At 39.4% G+C, this 22,348-nt stretch overlaps 1 protein-coding gene across 1 annotated transcript in view; it reads right to left on the bottom strand.

The window, feature by feature from the left end:
• LOC139219574 (A disintegrin and metalloproteinase with thrombospondin motifs 14) overlaps positions 1-22,348 on the bottom strand; it is a 41,265-nt gene that overhangs the window by 1,870 nt on the left and 17,047 nt on the right. The window contains exons 6-20 of the mRNA XM_070851486.1: positions 17,051-17,134; positions 14,579-14,735; positions 12,182-12,287; positions 8,617-8,760; positions 8,319-8,451; positions 7,868-7,981; positions 7,564-7,712; positions 5,964-6,136; positions 5,613-5,746; positions 4,223-4,346; positions 3,866-3,946; positions 1,771-1,934; positions 1,515-1,680; positions 948-1,080; positions 524-731 (exon numbers count right to left, since the gene is read on the bottom strand). Of these exons, the coding sequence (XP_070707587.1) occupies positions 524-731; positions 948-1,080; positions 1,515-1,680; positions 1,771-1,934; positions 3,866-3,946; positions 4,223-4,346; positions 5,613-5,746; positions 5,964-6,136; positions 7,564-7,712; positions 7,868-7,981; positions 8,319-8,451; positions 8,617-8,760; positions 12,182-12,287; positions 14,579-14,735; positions 17,051-17,134 (2,070 nt within the window). The remainder of the gene's footprint in view (positions 1-523; positions 732-947; positions 1,081-1,514; positions 1,681-1,770; positions 1,935-3,865; positions 3,947-4,222; positions 4,347-5,612; positions 5,747-5,963; positions 6,137-7,563; positions 7,713-7,867; positions 7,982-8,318; positions 8,452-8,616; positions 8,761-12,181; positions 12,288-14,578; positions 14,736-17,050; positions 17,135-22,348) is intronic.

The raw sequence follows: 22,348 nt of genomic DNA, 5'->3' as shown, positions 1-22,348 counted from the left end.
TATTACGTCACAGCTCTTGAAAGTCAGGCTCTTCCACATACAACTTTTCTACAACAATATCTCAACAATGATGAAATTTATAACAGGATATGTCAACGTTGACAGCAAGTCTGTGAGCAGACTCAGGTTTGCCCTCACAGTGCAGCAGTAACACTAATTTAATTAATGTCACTCCTCCTGTTTTGCTTGAATATGCGCATCATTTCAAATCAAGCGTTACCATCCTTCTATATTTTTTTTCTTTCAGGTCTTATTCGTTTATATGTAAAAGGAGCTTGATTTTTTTTTAATAGGAAACAAGCCAGTTTAAATTGTTATTCACTCTGACTTCATGCACCCAAATGTCCCTTTGCAAATAGACAATGGCCGCTGTAGTTTACATAAAACAAAGTCCTGTTGGCTGTGGGCACAGAAAGTGAAGTATCTGATAAATGCTCTGTTTTTAAATCTTCACTTTGTAAACTCTTACATTACAACTAGGCTAAGTTTGAACTTGAGAGCAGCTGGCGTCCCGTTCTCTCACCTGAGACCACGCCCCTGTCCTCCACTGGGCGGGGCATACTGTGTGGTTACAGGCTTTCCTCATCTCCGGACGATCTTCGGTGCAGTGCTTGCTGTGGACGGGCCTGTTGGTGCCGTTGTGAAGCGCCTGCATGCACTGCACCACCCTAGTCTGGTAGCCCAGCTTCCCACAGGTCTTACTGCAGGGACTCCAATCTTCCACCACCCACCTGTCAGCACAGCAGGCTCTTTGAAAAGCTTGCAATGCAATCGAATGGCAATTACACTTTTTCCTCCACTAGTCAAGAATAACACTTAGACTTTCTCTAAATTGGCATGGATCAGTAAAGACATATGGAGGTGAAAGCATTATTGTCACAGTTGTTGCTGCATTAGCTGAAATATAAATAGCGTGAATGGACCATCTACAGCTGGAGGTGACTTACGTGGGCTGGCTGCACTCTTGAACATTGCAGCGTTTGCGGATGGGTTTGGGCTTTTTGCTGGTTTCACAAAAGTTACGATGTACCAAACGGCTGTCACTCTTTCTCCTGCATCCATATTTTGTGTACTGAATACCTGAAGGATGGAAAAGTTTACATTCATAAATTTGAAATCCCAATTTTTTTGAACTTGTGCCAGTGCCATCTAATTTCATCAAGATATAAAAAATGCTTATTTCCATTTTACTGATTAAGCTCTTCATTATTTGTTCAGGTCATAGATTCATTCTTTAGTGGATCATAAAAGTTCCTAAATCCCAAGTGATTTCAATTTGGACTTTTAAATGGTTTCATTTGTTGCTCCAACACTAAAGATATTTCATTTACAACAACTAAAAAAAGAAAAGAATCAAGTCTTCACTATGAAACTATTGTCAGTTCATTTTCTACGACTCGACTACTAGATTAATTGACCATATACAGTATATAGACTCATCTTTGCTGTTGTCTGATCACATTCTGAGCTATGAGTTATACACTCACTCACACTCACTAGATACACTCACTCACCTCCCCCACAAGGTTTAGAGCACTGAGACCAGCTCTTCAGTGCCCACTCGTAGGTGTCAAGTTCAGCCAGAAGAACGTTGTTATTGGTAATGAGCGGTAACAGATCCTCATGTATGATATACTTGTATGTCAAGCTGATCTTTGCATCTTCTTCCTGGGGAATGACCTGCAACGAGGTGAAGAAGGAAGGTTCTTTAGAGGAGCTTAGAAGTTCTGGTAAAAGCCGTGTAAAAAGTGATCATCCAGTACCACTCACCAGCACTACAATGCCTTCATGCAGAGGACCGCTTGTTTTGAGGGTCTCCTTCTCACCATCCATGGAATACTCCCACTGTAAACCATTTTCAATGAAGGTTTTCGATTGAGCGTCTTCACTTTTTGCATTCAGAATGAAGTTTCCGGTAACTTGATTCTTCACAGCTGCCAGTAGTGACAAAAAAAACGTTTTAAGCATGTGTGGGGGGGAAAGAATGTGTGCTCATTATGTAGTTTTCAGTTTCATTCATTAAAAATCTCCAAAAATTGAACAGAAACTGGGGATCAGCCCTCTCACGCCAAACCACTTGGAGGTTTGCCTTTAAGCAGGGAACGTGTCAGTATGTATTTTGAGATGTTTGGCGGTGTGGTTAGCCAACAGTTATTTCTCCAAGTTGTGTGTCATCTCTTCTTCCCATGAGCTAATACAAGCCAGAGGAAAAGAGTGAAGAAAAGAAGAGCAGGAGGCTTTGACTGAATGCCACAGTAATCCTGACTCATCCTCGTCAGTCACACACAGAGATATTGTAAGCTGACAGATATGAGCCTGTCACTCTTTTTCATACCTGAGGACACTTTAGAGCGCTGATTATGTCTGACACAATACATATAAAGATGAAACCCTCATTAATGCAGCATGTTCTAAAAACTCATTCAGCTCAAACTGAAAGCCACTGACATTTCTCTCAATTTATTTGACTACTGTTATATTCTCTTGGGAGAAATAATGTACCTTTTTAGCTTATCTGAAAAACAAATGGTGAATTTCTATTGGTCCCTGTTAAAAACGGTTCTCAAAATTAATTATGATTAAGCAGATAATATAATATAAGAAACGGCACACCATGCTTATCTCCTTTACTGTAGAAATGCTGTTGTAAATACTTTTATTGTGCTGAGCTCAAGGGACAAGAAACTTCACTTCATAACTACAGTGTGATAAGTATCAAATTCAGACAAGATGACGTGAGACTTTGGATAGCAAGTTGACATTGACAGCATTTCTGTGTAACAATAAACACCACGGGGGGGATCCTTCCTAGCTATGAGTACCGGACAGTATGTTAATTATGTATAAGCTTGTATTCTGGCATTCTATTTGATCTATATATCTCTACATGAGAGGCATCTAGATAGAGAGATCTCTTATAGGAAGATTCCACTGAAACTCTATCCCCCGAGTATCAAATATGCCCTTTATGCTTGAAAGCTGGCTCTGAGAAGTTTATAAATTGCGTAGTCAGTGTGAATTCACAGCTGTTGCAATACAGAGCCAGTGCACAGAAAAAACCATAGCAGTAGCTGATGATATTTATTTTGAGATTTCACCTTATTATTTATGTGATGGCCATTGCTAAAACAATATGCTCTCCAGAATTTCAATCAGCATTTACTAAATTGTAAAGGGTTAGAACTATAATTTTTACACTGCTATTACACTTATCCATTCACGTTTGTAATTAGGTTTCAATTTGAACTTTATATGTAAGGAGCTTGAATGAGGAGCATAAATATAGAGGTTACTTTCTATTAAAAATCGTTAACATTGCAGTCTGTGGTAAAACTAGCAAGACATTGGACCTAATGCGAGCACATTTCCATATCTTAAACCTATCATATTGTTTTCTGTGACCTCTCAAACTCTCATTCTGACAATGCTGCGTGTTTTCTAATCTTAAATACCCCAAAGTTGTTCGTTTTTTTTAATAATATCTTCTTTTATTCCTGTACTCAAAACCCAGACTAACAAAGCCAAAGCTGTTAATATTTCTGTGTGTGTATTGGACGAACTGACCCTTTAGTTTCCTTCTTTATTGACTAAAGAAGTTAAACTTGGTGACTGTTCTGCTCTGGTATGTACCAGTCAATGACATTATACAGCTTTTCTTACAAGATAATAACCCAGCAACTGCGGTCGTCAGAGGTCACAGACACACACACACACACACACACACACACACACACACACACACACTGTACACACCCAGGCCTGGGCCTTATGTTATTAAATTTCATTCACAAAGCAATTCCGTTACTTAGCACCAATAGAATCTTGTGTTTCCATGGTTCATAGCAAAGATGTGAGACACACTCACCAATTATATGAGGGGAGGTCTCATTCTCTTCGATAACAATGTGGCGGGCTCCTATTGGGATGTCGAACATTTTCAGCATTCCTGCCAAGACAAAGAGAAACAACAGAGTACAGCTGGGAGCCTTAAACAGAGAGAACCCATTCTAGTCGCCAATTGTTTCTGAGTCAAGACATCGGAGAGAAAGTTTGGTCTGTTGCTTGATGAGAGGATGGGATACAGAATTATAGATGTGGGATACACAGATGATTGGTAAGATGTGTTCAAGGTCTCTGGATGAGATTCATGATGACAGCATCTCTTATAATGACTCATCTGAGGGAGAGTTGCTGATTTCAGCACCGGCCTGTTGATAATTACCATTCTTTTTGGGCGTCTTGGTGAGCGTCAGCTTCACGGTGCGACAGTGGGAATTATCTCCCTCACACACTCCACATTTGTCCTCCTGTTTGTAAGAGCCGACCTCCTTGTCGCAGCCTACGTGCTGTGAAGGTGAAAGGCGAAGACAGTCAATCAAATGAGGGCAACGCTGCGTCTGACTTTTATACAGACTGAGATTACTCCACAGGGAAGATGATGCCATGGGAAAATGCTGCACACATCTGGTTCAGAGCCTGGTTTGAGATGATGCATATTGGAAACACACCCAGACATAACAGGAGTGTAGCCAAAACACAGAGTGGCTGGCCTGCAGCAATAAAAGTCTCAACTTTATGTCCAAGGTGAATATTGAGACAAAATAAGTCCTGTATGTGTTTTTGTTAGAACGGAGAGAGGTGTGCAGTATCTCCCTCACAATTCTTTACAATTTAGACATCAAGATTCTGCATAACTCTTCTGAAGGACACTATTTTCATCATCAAAATACATGCTAGTAAAGGTCAAGGAACGATGGGGAAATGGCATTTCCAAACTCAGCTCTTTGTCAGGTGATATTTTTTATTAGATATTGCTCCTGGCGCTCCACTTTTCCACTGAGGAGGCTGGTCTCTAGTGTAAAAGAAAGTACTGCAAAAGGCAACAGCATGTGTTTAACAAATTATCTTTTTTTGTTGTATTTTCATTTCATCTAAAAGAAATATGCAATGTATTATATAGAATGTTATTTACATAAAAATATTTCATTTTATATAGCTGTGCATTTGTATTTCAATTGCACTTCTATTGATCAAATGTTGTGTATTAAATGTAAAATGTAATAAAAAAAAAATCTTTTTTTCATTGGCATTTACAAAATACCAGTCTACTCAGAGATGATAATTCATGTCGCTTTAAAAAAATGATGGAAAGTCTGTAGAGAGATATGTGATATTTAAACCGTCCCAAACCCCCAACCTCTTTCACTCAAAATGCGTTTTGCTTATTGTCATTTCAGTTGTATGTTTGAGCTTCCCTATGCAGGACAAAGTATATGCAGTTTATGAGTTTGTACTAAAGGGCTATTACCAAATTCAAACATTGAAAGAGGACAGTTTCTCGGTGCTCACCCTAAATCCGAGGTTAAGAAAATGTGTGTGGAAGCTTGAAACGTACAGTGCTCGGGCACTAAAAACACACTTTTCAGTGAAGTAACTGTTCCGTTTTTGAAAAAAATTACATATTCATAGAGTCTGGAGTTTTCAGTGTCCAATGAATGAGAGTTAGTGGGTGTAATTTAAAGAATTTTTTTTTAACGGGTTAATTTAGTTTTTCGTGGAAAAACATTCTCAGAGTATTTTTATATATGCACATAGTTTAAGTACAGACTTACCAGACACTCTCCTCGAGCGCACACACTGAAGGGATCTGAGTAGCTGCAGCGGGTCCCATCATGCATCACCTGGTTCATGAACACCACCTCTCCTGTTTCCTTTGACTTACAGCTCAGCTCACACTTACGGGCTTCTGAAAACACAAAAACATGCACACACATTAGTTAGAATCTTCATAATCGGATAGACATCAGCTGGACACAGAGGAGTAATAACGACCACCTGAATCTAAACATCCATGAGACAGAGTTGATCCTGCAAATATCCCCTGTCCACTTATTACTTACTAGGAACTTGACGCTTGCCTCTAAAAGAGAGCACCACCTTTGCATCGCTCTTTACAGACTTACCATCTGGGTGCTCATATGGCAGCCAGGTGTGCTTGATGTTGTTGTGGTATTTGTTGCTCCTCTGGATGCACTGCTGAGCACGGAAGTCCTCGTAAGGGCCAGCGCACTCCTCTGTGTTGCACATCTGGTAGTCAAAAGCAGAGCCGGGGCAATCTCGACCACCGTAGGCAGGCCTGATCAGTGACAAGAAAACAAAATGATGCACTTAAAGATGTTTTCCATCATGGATGCACTACATATATGTGGTATGTGCTATGCATTCATAATCTTTATAATATGCTGTTCTTTGTTTTTATTGCAAGAAATCGATGTACATTTTACAACAGGAAATGATACAATACACATGCTGTCGGACGCCAAACATACTGCAACTCTCGACCAGCTTCGCAACTTAAACTTAAACAAAAACAAACCAAAATATTTTCCCCAAAAATTCATACATATTTCATGTTTCCTGAGGGTTTTATATTCCTCCGGCTGTGAGCAACTGACTGACCGAACATGCTGATTCTAAGCAGTGTTTTTTTTTGTGTTCACATTGGAAAAGGAGCAAAAAAATCTATAATGAATCCCAACATTATGCAAACTAAATTTGTTTTTTTGCTTGTTTTTGAGCCTACTGTTGACTTTAACGATTCCCCCTCAATGCAAAGCACAAAGGAAATGGAGCAGCGACTCACAGCTGGAAAAAAAACAAACAATGATGTGAACTTTAATTGGCAATTTGACTGACATCTAATGTCACACATATTCTATCATTTCCTGTTAGTGTCAAATGTTACATTGATTTTATTTGTTTACTAATGTATACTTTGATGATAAGTATGCAACCATTAGTATGTCACGTACATACAGTGTGTGAATTAATATCTAGGGACACAGATACTCTTCTCTGTTTTTAAACTGCTTCTTAACTTTCTTGAGTTCCTTTATTTTATTACTCTACATACTGAAAACCTTTGAAGTTTGGTATATGGTATAGTGTATGAATACACCTGCAGCATTTCTACTAAAGGTAGGACAAACTAATTTAACATTGTCTGATGTCACAGGTCCAGAATAGGTAATAAATAAATACTGGATGAAGCAATCACAATCTGTAAACAGTGAATTGAGTAATGACTTCTCCATTTCCAAATAATGTGCATCAGTGTACAGAATAGAAAAACATGATGGTGATGCATGCTTAATGTGATCATCAAAGGCAAATCAAAGTGTGATGAATGCTTATTAAACAAGCCCAGTGCCTGCAGATCACAGTAGACTGAGAATCCCATTCTAAATAATGATTATTCTTGTCATTTATCCTCATTAATAGTACAAAATGCACCACTTCCTGTGTGGTATTATTATTATTATTATATTTTGTGCCTGTGTACGGTACAACTGTGTACAGTTGGAGTTATCTATTAAACTGAAAAATATGTTAAATTAAGTAAATAAACAGTAACAAAGACAGATGGCAGAGATATATATACATATGTCCTCTATTGGAAGAATACACAGATCACATAAACTATTTGGCCACTGAAAAAGTAGCTGATATTGTTTCAGTGTACTCTCCACCCAGAATCAGTTTCCTCACTACCCCAGCACTCACGGAGGGTTGTTGCACTGTCTGCTGCGGGAGCGAACTCCACCTCCACATGTTCTGGAGCAAGAGCCGAACTTAGACCAGGAGCCCCAACTCCCGTCGTGGCCCTGAGGCTGCTGGCTGGATCTCCAGATGCAATGACCCTTGAAGCACCACTAAAAACATGACAAAGACCGGAGAAAAGTCAGCACTAAGGGACAGGAGGAAAATTAAAGTGCCTTTAACACCCATCTCAGGATCTTCTCTCTACTTACTATCTTACTTAGTACTAAAAGAAATAATTCAAAGGTAATTCAGAGTCATTTCCCACCTTTCCTGGTGCACACTCTGTTCCATCCACCGGAGGACCTTTTTTGGTTTTACAAAAGTACTGGTTGTCAGGGTGACTGCACCACAGTTGCTTGCAGGGGTCGTAGGTTCGAAACTACAGGAGGAAAGAGAAATGTTAAGCCTCAGTTATTCTTTGTGGAATAGAGATAAGCAGATAAACTCATTATTTCAGTTCAATTTAAGAGCCTCATTCTTGACTTTCTATCGGAGCCTGTGACATGATGTCTCTTAAAAGAGCTTTGATGTATTACTTCCAGACAGTGTAAAAACAGCGTTATTATGTATTTATATATTCTGCATTAATACTTGATTACCATATTTCCATAGCCAATCATATACTAAATGTGTATCTGTTGCCTTAAGGGAATAAATAAATAACTCAAATAAAAAAAGTGCATATTTTGAGGATAACACAGGTGTGAAGGACTTACAGCAGTGCACATCTTATAACCAACTCCGAAATCAAAGCGGCACTGCTCGTCCATTGAATAATTAATTCCAGGAAGCTCTGGAAGCTTGGGCCACTTGTGCTCAAATGGATCATCCAGCAGGCAGTCATAGGAGCTAGAGGAAAGATTAGAATAATCGAGTCATAAATGTGAGCTCTTTGGAGAAGAGGAAAACAATTCACAACATATTGAGCCTCTTCACATACAAGACGTACAGCAATAAACCAAAATAGGGGCCAGAGAAAATGAGAAACTACGGACTGAGTCAAAGACTACGTACTGGATGTAGCGATTGAGCTCCTGCTTGCTGCAACGTGACCAGTGATAGCGGTGGAAAGCTGCTTGTACAAGTGGTGCCATGATGCTGCCCATACTGGTCTCATCAGCACAACGATTACCCTGGCCATCGTGCTCCATGCCTAACCTAATGGCAAAAAAAGGTTTATTGAACAGGAGGAAGTGCAAAGAACGCAAGCAAATAATACCCAGTAGAAAGTAGAAAATAACAGCTAATTGGTGTTTTAACAGTTACACTTATTGTGTGGATTATAACAAGATATAACAAGTTTATAGGAACAATATGGGGACAGGATTTGGGCTTTTTTGGGGCTCGGATATGAGCTCTGAATTAGCTAAAAAGCTTTACCCACTAATAGCTCTGTTGGCTGTACCACTCTAAACACCCATCATTCAGTTTGAATTCAGAACATCATATCCCATTATCCGCTGACACGTTGACAAAGCCTCCTGAGACCTCTGTTAAAATGATGAGGTGTCATCACAGCAGTAGGTGCTCCGTAGGTGTTTTTGGGTATATGGACAGAAAACCTGGCGAATATTCTCTAGCTGTTCAGAGACTGATTAAAAAAAAATACTCTGAGAGAAAAAATACTGGATTACAGAAGCTAATGGAGCAGCAGGAGAGGGAAGACTTTGGCTCTCCATAGTGCTGCTGGCATCTGTCTTTTTTGCACCAGCAATAAACTGAAACGTCATTTAAAGAGCATATCGAGCCTAAATATCAGAGAATCACCTTTTCAGTTGATATGGACAAACTTGTTAGCAAACAGTTGCCTAATTACACATCCTGCAGTGACAGAGCAGCATCATAGCTTCAATCATAGTCGTATTAGTGGCCGTCTAGGCCACAGTCTAATATTTACTGTCCTTTTAGCTGTCTCAGTCTACACTACTAATCAGGAAAATATCTGGCTCTCAGCTGCTAACTGCAATGACAAACAATCGATCAATTACAAAGTTTTTTCTCCGTAAACAGCAGCCTGCTGCAACTGAAAACGATGAGCGATGAGAGTGAACCAAAATGAATATGCCATAAAATCAAAACAATGAGCAGTGCTGAAACGCTCAATAGAAGAGAAATGCAGTTTGGAGGGTTCATTACTGTGAACACCTTTCACACAGAAGAAGTCCATTGTTAACATAAAACATATTGATTATAGCTACTCAAAGTCAATAAACTACTATGGTTTGAAGAAAATCCGTACATGTTTTCATTGCTATTATCTATTATACAGTGTTCATTGATCGAGGTCACAGTGTCTGGGCACTGAAGCCTGTGCTCATGCACTTGTCTGTGTGTGCATTTAGAACCACAATAATAATGACTTTTTAACATCAGGGAGGGATTTCTTCTCTTGTAGACAATATAATTACTATAATATACACATCGTGCTTAATCTGATCCCAGCATGCACCACACAGAGAGGCGGAGAATACCATGAAGAGGTTACCAGTTAATCATGGAGCTACAACCTGTGGAGGAACACATTCACACCTACTAGGAATTTATACTTTTCTTTTCACCTAACCTTCATGTGGACATGGACTGAGGAAACCAGAGCACCCAGAGGACACCCACACAGACACGAGGAGACAGACAGGACCCAGCTGGTCAGGCCTGCTTTAAAACCGGGATGGACGTTGGGAGAGATGGCTGTCCATATTGTCGAAACATTGCGCTACTTTAATGTATAAGTAATAATAGGCTTTGAACATTAACATTAAAAACAAAGCTAATGAAACATGTTAACAAGGCAAATTGGTTTCCACCAGCCACAGCTGAATCCCAGAATATTTTTCTAACATATTTCAGAAAAGGCATCAAAAAGGCTTTCGGTAATTAAATCATCCATGAAGTGAAATTCATGGCACATATGGCATGGAAACATCTGAGGTTAACTTGGATGATTCAGATAAACATTTGCTCAGATGTGGCTGCATCTCGGGGAATCATAAAATCATGCGATTTTCCACAGGTGTCGTTTTTTGTATTAAGTATAGCAGGGTGCTTTTGTAAATTATGGCACACACCTCAACTCCCTCTCAGAGCATTTCAGTCTTGCACCACTCCCTTTGACTGCATTAATAATTCAGCATTCAGAGGTTAATTATATGCCTCGCACCTGGCACCTTCAATAGGCTGAGGGAAGTACTTAGCAAAACTGTCAAAAAATACTGAAAATACCAATTTCATTCAGGATTTAAGAATTTTTTCTTGAATAACCTATTGGATCAGAGTCAGCAAGCCGATTACGATTTCTGAATGAATAAGCGAAAGAGGTAAGGCATTTTCCCTGATTTTTGTTCATGTGCATTTTAAAAGTTGTTCTAGTTTGTTACTGCAAGGGAACACAGGTTTAACACAGTAGATGACAATAGAAAGTGAAGGGGAAGGAGGGAGATGCTGCTGATTATACTGCTGATTGTATTTTTATAATCAAAGTTTCACTCTGACTTTTGATTTTTTTCAGATTTGAATGTATTTTCTATATATTTATTATTGTAGGTCTTGATACTGTCATTGACGGAGACGTTACAGGTGATTTCATAGCTGTTTTGAAGGCTGAGGGAAGTATTCAATTCTACATCCCGTGGTCAAGGCACTCAAACCATTGAAACACAAACGCCATTAACAGAGTTGATGCCAGTTCTGTGAAAGTGATGCATTCAATCAATGCGACGACAGGCAGAGCATGGAGCCCCGCTTCCACTTTCAGCGGATGAAGAGGTGAGCGACCCATTTCTGCAGGTCTTTTTTGTCTAGCTGCCCTGTTTTTGCCACGTTCGTGCCGCAGCGAGGGAGCACTTCACAGATGTTACTATATAAGTCTTTCGAATCTCATTAGAGGACAGAAAGTCTGTGTGACATGGACTGGAAGTTACAAATGATAACTGTGATTTATGACCACAGCTGCTAACAAGTCACAGTAAAGCTCCACAAGTTCACAGATTGAGTGGATGCAGCCTGTTGCAACACTAACCTTAAATAATGAGCCATAGAGCCCTTGGAAAGTCACTACATGTGTTTACTCAAGTTAAAGCAAGTGAACGTTTCTGGAACACAGTTCTTCGTTTTCTTGCCAGCAGTAGCTGAGAAAGACAATAAAAATATGTTTTTACAGTAAATATGAAGCTATACAGCCAGCAGCCAGTTGGCTTAGCTCAGCATAAAGACTGAAAATTGCTAGCCTGGCTGTGACAATTCAGCACATATAAACCATGTTACAAGCTGAACAGTAACAAGTTTTATCTTGCATTATATCATAGTATCCACCGTATAGTATTATCCACAGGAATCCACAGTAATCATAATTTTAGTACTGTTTTTACTTAATTACCCTACATTTGCACTACCCCCATTAGCATACACACTATCACAGTGAGAACTTTCTGTAGTAGTTCCGGTGGCTCGATTATCACTTCACCGCTATGCTTTTTGCCTCCGATTACAGACCACAGTTACCGTGCAGAACTATCGGCTTAATTGGTTGCCGTAAGATCCTGTAAGAGTCTGCTGGTGCTTTCATCATCATGCCATTACTCACACATGGCCGGTTTCATGAGCTACCACAAAGGCGGAGGAGAAGCCGTCCTCATGGTTCAAAGTGCAGCTCCTCAGTGGGTGGCACATCCCTGTCACTGGGGCGTAACCTGGACAACAGAAAAGACCACACAGCCATAATAATCAAGTACCAGGATGAAGGATGTGACATTTTCAGGCAGCGCTAATGAAGTGGAACATTACTAAACTTAGAGAGCTGCATATGATGTGACTGCTGTCATTGCAAAGGCCTGAATATTTTCTTGATGGCAGAATGACCCTTGAGCACAGATCGGTCCACTTTAAAAGCCTTTTGATTGCTCTCTTTTAATGATAAACTCACACAACATTATGTACTGTATCTATTAGTATGACGCATGTACCACATAAAAATGTTCAATGAAGGGCATTGCACAGTCAGGGACGTTTGCTGTAAGAGTGCATTCAGAGCCAGATGCCATTAAATTAATGTAATTAATGTAAAATTTAAAAAAAAATTAATGTACTGTACATCTTTGAGCTATAGAACCAATTGCTAAATTCAAATACTAAAGCCTTTATGTCAATGTGAAATCACCTCTAAAGATAAGTAGATGCTATAGAGAGGAGTTTTAACAAGTGCAGGGGGTGTGAATGAGCCTGAAGCTACTGTGAGACGGCTCGTTCTTCTCACTATACATAAAGAAAGTCCCAAAGTAAAAAGCAAAGCCTGTCATCATTACCCAGCAGACATCCGCCTGGCACCTCAACATTTCACACAGTTCACCAGGACAACAACTTTCTAAGCAAAGCACAAACATTAAACATAACTCGATCAAGAGGTGTGCAGCGATTCAGCTTAGCGCGTTTGGTTTGGTTCAGAAGCACACTCGCTCGGCCTTCTTTTGGCGGCTTTTAGATAATTCTCATGCTTTCTGACCATCAGAAGACCTTTTTGGCATGCAGGTAAAAAGCAGAAAATTTGCAGCAGACAGACAGCCGGTGATAAAGACTCTTGAAAAGCATGTATATTAGGTTATTCTGATGATGTTGAGAAAGAGAAACATCTGCAGCAAGTTATTTCAGTCATAGCAGAGTGAGGTTTTTATGAAGGTGCTTTAACATGACCAGTCTTGTTGATAGATACACTGTTGATAGTTCAATTTTTAAATGACAACAAAATTAGCACTCTAAGTGCTGCGGGTGAAATAGTGAAACATGAAAGCAGTCGTGGAGCGTGACCCTTTATCTGACAGTCAGATGAAAGGATTTCAGGAGAATGAAGATTACATTCCCATGAAGGGAGCTTTGCACATTGAAGCGAAAAGGTGCAGCAGCAGCAGCTAGGTTCAAAATCTGTTTCTCCACTGTTGGTGTCATAACTGAGAGGAGAGGTGGTCTCTGTCATCTGGTTGATAAACTCAAACACTGCGTGGGAAATAAGTCAGTGACAAGGAGAGCAGATCACTTGAAATAAATTACATGCTTTAATTACAGCACATTTGTGGATGTGGTGACTAATGTCATGTGTGACTCAAACAGTTATTTCATTTGCTTTGCAGCTACTCCATAAACTGAACAGATTTTCTTCTATCAATCCACCAGCCTAATATCTGTATTTGGATATAGAATCTGCCATCTCACAGCTAAACTTTTACAAGAGAGTGTGATGTCTCTTTGCAAACCTGAGATACAGAGCCCAACACAGTGCAAGGTGCCATAGAAACTGGGGTTGTTATGAACACAACACAACGGCAGCTATGGCAACATCCGGAGGTGTGACAAGCAAACCAGGTAGCCTCGGGTCGTCCTCTAAACATGACACTTGTGCTTTAAAAGTTAAAAATATACACTGGTCAATGCAAGATATTGAACTTGAGCACAGAGCATGTTTGTTCATTCTGGGCTCAGTTTGTCTGGCGGTTTCGCTGCTCACTTCAAATTATGTTTTGAAGGGCTGAAAAGAAGAAATACAGCGTGAGACAAATGCTAAACTGACAACATGTATGGTACAAAACTTGCATACATGTGTTCACTGGCTCATTATTTATGAGTGAAGAAAAGTTCACGATGGGTGTTACAAAATTGAATAAAGACTAAAACACAATTTATGTTAGTTGACATAAATGAAAAACTAACAAACATTTCTGGTTTTTCTCTACATGCCAAAAACCCTCTTCAACAATCTCAATGTTTCATATCCAGGTTGGCATCAATGTCCAGTCAGCAAGGTTTTGGAAAGCTACTCGGTTATTATTTTCCTGTGAGGTCGAGAGAATTGGGTTCGTGACCTCAGCTGCAGCCTCCACTTTTAAGTTTCCACTGACCTTACCTGGGCAAGACTTGAAGCCAACCCCTTTGTGAATGGAAGCAGATATCAGCACTCAGTCTGCACAGGCCTCGATCGAGAAAAATACAGTACCTTGCATACCTGCGGGACCAAAATCTTGCCTTGTGAGGAAGATGGCGTGGTCGTGGTACTCGGCGTGGTCGGGATCGCGGCGTTGTTGCGTGTTGGCCCATCGGCACACCTGCTCCAGGCTGCGGGATGGGTTGCCACGCTCGATCAGGCTTATGGACTGCAGAAATACAAAAGCCAGGGAGACTTCAGGCGTGTATGTATTTTCTCTTTGTAAATCACGACACGTGGTCACGTTAACATTAATTTCCTAAAAGCTGCCGATTGGGGACGACATGGGAGCAGTAAAGCTGAAATCTATATAGACTTAGACTTATTTCATCAAGTTCACCTAAGCCTCTAGTCCTGCTCAGGTACACATGGCTGACAAAAGATTAGACTGAGAATAAAAGCTGAGACATTTGGAGTCCACACATTGTAGGTCTTTCATTGTTACTGCAACCTTTGGGATTATAGGTATAAGCTTTACTCAAAGCTTTGAAATTTAGTGAATATATATATATGATATTTGTAACACAGGGAGAATGACAGCTTTTATTCGTTTTGACCATAACCACGGCGCCTTTATACGTTTTTTCAAAAATGTCTGGTAGTCCAATTAAATCTATAATAGTGATGATTGACATCAGTGCGGTTTGATTAGTCATCATCACATTTAATTTACTTGGATATCATTTTATTGACAATCTCCAGTCATCATAGCATAATCAATGATTTGTAATTCATTTCAGACTCTTCTTTCTTTGTGCCTTGAAGATGTGCTGGTAATAGGCAGCCTTAATTTAAGTTAAATTAAGTCCACATTTCAATTTGGATCTCACTTAATGGAAATATGTGTGTATATAAATTAAACTCCTGATGTAGATGTAGAGAGCAGATATTGTTTTCCCATCTATTCAGTGTGTCTTCAACAGGGCCAGATTTGCATTTGAACAGGCATATGGGTGCAGCAAAGGACTCACTGGAGTCTGTTTCATGTCTTCATTGTATTGCAACTATCCAAAGCAACATGTGAATACATGGATCCATTTGTTTGTGTTTCTACTTACACCTTACACTCTGCGTGCACCTTTTATCGTTTCTATGTCATATGGGTTATTAAAACTCTGCTTCGGAATATTTAAATAAGGTAATGACTGTAAGCCAGATGGGCCCATTTCAGTCCTCTTCTCACTTCAGAGTCATTGAACTGCTCTTTGGCAGGGAGTTTAAATGTAATTTTTTACATTTTTAGCACCACCTTTGGTCATACTGATTGTTTCGCGGCTTTTAACAGTGGCATTTCCCAAATTGCACCTGAGTGCAGCACTGAGTCGGCCCGAGGCATAATCAAATCACACGCTGCTAAGAGCTCCTAACCAGCCAGGAGGCCCCCAAATGCATTGAAAATGTTAACTTTCTCGCTTTTATTTTGGTGTTATAACTTTAAGATACACAATACACTCCCTAGTTCTGTTAGAGAGCTTAATAGCAGCACCCTAGTGCTGTAACATATTTTGGAAATAAGCTAAATTACTGTGAATGTGGCGATGCATCACTTCATGTAATGAAGACACTCTGCTGTCAAAGTGATACTTTCTCACAAGTAAAAGGCTGACTGGAAACCCAATTAAACACACACAAGGCCAAGAGCGTCTAGCTCAGGCTTCTCTAATCCCTTACCCAAATTATGGAAATTTGTCATATATGTGATGTTAAAGAAATCAGATGAAAGCAGCAGTTTGACGGTAACCTAGTTACTTTAATATAAACACACAACTGAGTCAGTCTTAGACGAACAGTTTGACATTTTCCTGCCAAGAGCGAGATGAGAAGACTTGTCTGTACAGCCAATATGTGGGTAGCACAGGTCTGTCTACAGGTAACCAAATCACACTAAAAGCTCACCAATTAACACATTATATCATGTTTTGTTAAATCCACACTAGCCCTTGGACAGAGCCAGGCTAGCTGTTTTCCCCTGTTTTCAGTCTTTATGCTAAGCTAATCTAACTGCCAGTTGGCTCCAGCTATTTGTTGAGGAGTATCAATCTTCTTCTGTAGCTCTCAGCAGGAAAACAAAGAATCATATGGCCAAAATTTCAAGCTATTCTTTTAAAGTTCTAAGAAATACCTGATTGATTTATCAGTACCACACTGTTTATTGTATTATGATTATTATTTCTTGGAGCGATTTTAATTGCACATTGAGTGTTATCGAGTTTTTTGGGTCACATCAGTACTTTGGCTCTGACATCTTTTTCGTTGAAAGTTAATGGAGTGTCTGGCACCATTTTATTATTCTTTTCCAAACAAAATGTAAAATACACTGTCTCTCCTCCAGCGCAGCCAACACACATTACTGTACATGGAAATATGCCTGGTTTCAAATCCAGTACTGCATCAGATGTATCGAGTTGAATGTTTTACCTTAAAAGATGCTTAGAAATATATTTCCACAAGTAGAAAAAAACAACTATCTATATGTAAGCTCACCTGTCTGTACCCGACCATTATCATACGGACAAGGACAATGTTGATGTTCGTTCCCAAAGATTCATCGTGGTAGATTTCATCGACCTGGAAGAAAATAAGTCACATTATGTCAAAATACTGTCCTCCAACTCAAGTCAAAAACCTAAGGCTTAAACTGGCAAGATTTTCAACTATTATTCATAAATAGCAGACGTCCTTGATCTCATCTCTAATTTCTGAGGTTACCAAGTGATACAATACTGACTGAAATGTTATTAACTCGGGACTGAAAAAGTCTAAAAGGATCTAATTATTTCAGCTCTATACTCAGGGGCCTCAGTTGGTATCAAAAAGTTAAAAAAAAAGTGAAACTTGGTTCTCAGAAGTACACTGTTGCCCATAAAGTCGGAATAATTGTTCAATAATTTGTTAAAGCCTGAATACACAGTTTGCAAAGGTTAATTGTGGTTTAAGTTTCACTGTGATATGTTTGGAAGAGTTTAATTAATAAAGTTTAGAAGATATACACTTTATTTATCAAGAATAAATCACATTGTCACAATCATTTCATGAGAAGAGGTAAAAAACATTTTATTCCAACTTTATGGGCAACAGTGTATATAAGGTGACACTGTACAATAACTGCACAGAAGAAGAAGTAACGGATATAAACTGGTGGCTACAGCTTTATTTCATCAGTGCATTTATGCTGTGGGACCAATATTTTTACTTGCATGTTGTTTTTAAGCAGAGATAAACACAGTTTGTAGTTTGTGCTGCTTGAAGTCTTCAGTAACACAGTGACAAGCCCACGAATTCAACTCTCTCTTGAAATCAAACTACTACATCTAAAATCTACATAGGCAAGAAGCAAACGTTTGTTTTAAAATGCTCTGACAGTGTTTAGCACAAGAAGACTTCATCATGTTTGTGTGGTGCTGCTTCCATAGATTTCATTTCTGAGATGCGTCGCAGCAGCAGGCCGTCTGACCAAAGTGGAGTAGAGTTTTTTTTTTCGCTTAAAACAAACTTGGAATAGTGATGAATTATTTTGTGAGGACATTGGCAACCATCCAATAAAACCAGCGTTGTTATGCAATGGCGAAAGAGCCTGACCCAGAAGTGTGTCCACTGTTATTTGGCTTTAAAATCATGCTGTGGTATGTAGATGCTTAACCCAGGACCAAGCTAGGATCCAATTCAAATCCCAAGTCCAATTTCCACTGAGGTGTGTTTTATTTTCATCATGGCTGCTACACGTCTGCACTCCTCCGGGGCCCCATAAAGTCAATCAACTGCTTCGCTTTGCGGTTGATAAATAAGGCTCAGAAGAAAATAAGGGGTGAATATTTCTTCCATAAATCAGCGAGTCAGGTCGTTGGGACATGTTGGTTGTGGACTGTAATTAACAACTCTGTAATTGGTAAACACAGAGGCATTCAGGTTCACAGAGCAGCCTCACGTTTCTCCACGTGATTTCTGAACTTGTTACTGAGCGGAAACATGTGTTTCACAACTGCCACTTTAAGGCTGGTGGGTTGACACGGTGCGACGGAGTCATAAATTTAACCTGATTATGTTATGTTACAAGCTCAGAACCGCAAAATGAAGCTAAAGATTACAAGCTTCAGAAAACTAATGATACAGTCTGCAGCTTCAGTTATTTCACTTCTGAATTCTTCTGAATTCTGGATTTGCACATCTGACTGCTTCTCTTCCTCAGTGAGAGCGGCCAAGGCTTGTATTGTATTGTATTGTATTGTAGTAAAGCTTTTAGCTACAAAAATTAGCAAAAATTAATATGTGGGATTCATTCACAAGAGTCTTGTGCTTCTCTGTTTAGTGGCAATGGGATATTATAATATTATATATTGTTAATATAAAAGTTAGAACATATAGACATGGAAAAATGATTCGTACTGTGCAGATAGATACAGTTTTATCTAATGTGATTTTGAGATAACCAGTTGTAAAAACTATGCCACTAATCAAAACATAGAAGTGAGTTCAATTATATTTGTGGTGCTCAGAGAAAAACAACATTTGAACAACTCAAACCCAATTTCTCTTTAAAGGAACAATGTTCTGGTTACTCCTCAATGTCAGCAGTATTCGTCAGGAGTATTTCTTTAGTGACAGTGATGAAACAAAAGTAAAGTCTACGGATCATCCAGAGATGTTGTCTCTGGAAAATTCAATTTTCACTTTCTGATACTTTAAGCACCACAAATAAAATCACATTCTTACCCATTGGGCCATTGGGATGGCATCAGAAATGTCAGCCACATAAAACCAAAACTACCTGCTTGGATAAATGTCAGAAAGTGAAGTATGTGGGAAGTAGACTTTTATCACAACAGAGAGTCTGACATGTCATAGCAGGAAAAGCAAGTTTAATCAGATACATTACATCTGAGGTAATAGCATTACGTCTGTTTAGGTTATGGCAAAGGTTATTGTTTTATCTCTATTCTCAGATAAAAAGACTCGCACAAGCCTGATAAGTAAACAGCCCAGCCCAAACGTCAACCAAACCATCCAGAGTTCATTAATCAAAATAGTTTGTTTAAGGTCTATAAAATCAAAAAATAAAACTACAGTTTGTGGTTTTAGAGCTACACAAGCTTCCAGCCTTTATGCTTACCCGAACTAACCGACTGACTGTGGCTTCATATTTAGCGTACAGAAATGATCCCCTGACCTCAATCATATATCATTTCAAATATTATTGAAATTACGTCATTCTGTCCTTCAGATGTAGCAATCACCACCAGTGTAAAACTGTGGAGGAGCGTTATATGAGCCTACACTCACTGAAGATGCATAATATCAGTGGTAAGTCTTTCTGTTATTAACATCAATAAATATCGCACTTATAATTGACTTCTCTTCACCGAAGCAGTACAGCTTCTGACGAACATTTAACACTGACAACATCTTTCCCTCTACAGTCCTATCTGAGTTATATGTCCTAGTTAGAACAAGTTTGAGCTGCTTTCTATAGTTTGTCTGCCTCTCCTCTCATCTTTTATTCCTAAATTCTGCACCAACGGTATTCAGATCTGGAGAGAAAACATGAATATGTATTTCCTCCGGCCTCAATACACAGGACACAGATTGTCACATTTTAAAAGAACTTTACAGTCTGGCATTGATTGAGGTTATTACTCCAATTGTATTATGTCATTTATATACTTCTTTTTATATTCCAATTATGTTCTTATACTATTTATTGAATTGTTTTGTATTTTTATGTGTATTTGTGGCTCTTTGCTTTACTGAGGTCTGTTGAAAAACTACATTGATCAATAACACTTTTCTATTGATCCCCCCTGGGCCTGTCAATAACACGCAACACTGATCTGCCAAAGGTCATGGACTACTTGGCGTAACTGAGTGCTGCCCTGAGGTGAAGTCCGATGCTTTCATTAATGTCACAGCAGAGGCAGTGAAAAGCTGTGATGTTAATTCTGCTCACAAACTTTAATCTCTCCAGCAGCTAATGATGAAAGCATAATGCAAAGGAATCCTACAAGCATTGCTTAGCTTCATGAAGATAAAAAATCCTGAAGCAAGAGACAGACAGCCATCAATATAGCCACCGTGATGTATAAATATGGAGGCAGACTTGTCCCAGTATTATGCACACAACTTCTGTGGGAATGGCGTGGCCAGCAGGTGATCACATGCTATCCAAAAATGGCAGAGCGGTACAAAGTTTGTCCCAAAAGTGTTTGTCTCAGTTGTAAATGTTAGGAAGATATTTGCAAATGTCTTTCATTTCCTTGTAAATCAATTTAATGTATTCACAGCTTTGTTTTATTCGTGGAAATTGTGTATTTGCAGATCTGGTTTATATTTGCAAAACATGGTTCTGTGACAAATCTTTACTTTTGCATTTTTGGAAGGTGTTTCATATTTACTGATTACTCATTTACACACGGATTGTCTCTCTGTTCACATAAATTATAGTGAGACAACTTGACCTTCATATTTAAACAAGAAAAAAACTAGGAGCCATTCAGATACGCAGACCTCCACAAGGCCGTTTTCATTGCCAAAGCCGCTGCTTTTTTTTATTGTATGAAATCTCTGCTATTTGTGATCCTAATATATGCGTGTGAAAGTGAAATTTTTAGTATTGAGTTGCCTTTCATAAATGAAAACAGTCATATTCATCATGTGTCTTTCAGGCTCTTCAGTATCTGCCCTTGTGCAGGTTTATGAAAGGCAGAAAAGTCCAGGAGGTTCATACCTGGCAAACAGTGTCTGAGTGTCTCTCTTTGCTAAAACACCAACAAGTGTGTGTCACTTTGCTTTCTCTGGGTAGAAATTATGACCACGCAGAACAAAAGCTCTGTCACTGAAGAAAGGCTTTCTTGGCTTAAGTCCAAATTTGCTCTGGGACGCAGGGTTACGCCCAAGGCATTTAAGCAAATATTCCATTCACAGAAGCCTATTCAGGTCAATAAATGCTGTAAAGAACACTCTGGTGACCCCAAGTTCTCCCAGATTTGTTACGAGCTCAAATTCCTAGACTGGTTTATACTGACCTATATACGTGTGTTTATATTGGACCCGAAACAGAGAAGCTGTTGAAAAATGAGGACAGCATCAAAAATAGCATCATAAAAGTTCCATGACGACTTTTGTAAACACTGAAGTTTGCATATTTCTCCTGACAGGACTGAGGTCTATGAATTCAACCTTTACAACACTTTTTGGTGAGTCTTGCTGAGGGATGGGCCAACCCCTTGTATACTGGGATAATTACAAAGCCAGGAGGAGCACGCAGAGGGCTGGAATCGGACTGTTGTGGCTGAAAATGAGAGCAGCAGCTGTGGGCTGCAGGCGCTAGGTGTCCCTGGCTTGTGTACAGCATCACATTGACGTGGACAAAACTTGGTCCTTGCTCAAACAACACAGCCATTGTGCAGCAGGCACCTCGGCAGTCACCTTGGCTTCACGCAGACAGGATGTTCAGTAATCAATCCCTCAGGGAGAGTTTCTCCAGGTGGTACTACACATTCTGGAGCCACGGAGCAGGGATTCAGAGGGATTTGAGTGGGCAGAGCTCTTTCAGACACAGCAAGCCTGTGGCTTACGATTGGAAGACTTTAGACCCTTGCTTGTTTGAACTTAACCTTTCTCTCTGGAAATTTCTTTTGTCAGATTCTACTAAACATGAAGGGTACAATAAGAATACCTTATAAGAAATATATCTGATTTCACTTTATAGCTCAGTCAGTTTTATTCTTTCTTACTTATTCAAATTCACCTTATCAGAGAGCACTGGACACAGAGGACAGACGAGTACAG

This window comes from Pempheris klunzingeri, chromosome 20, assembly GCF_042242105.1.
Source record: "Pempheris klunzingeri isolate RE-2024b chromosome 20, fPemKlu1.hap1, whole genome shotgun sequence".
Taxonomy (NCBI): domain Eukaryota; kingdom Metazoa; phylum Chordata; class Actinopteri; order Acropomatiformes; family Pempheridae; genus Pempheris; species Pempheris klunzingeri.
Note: the sequence above shows the minus strand (reverse complement) of the source record. Positions and strands in the feature narration are given on the sequence as shown.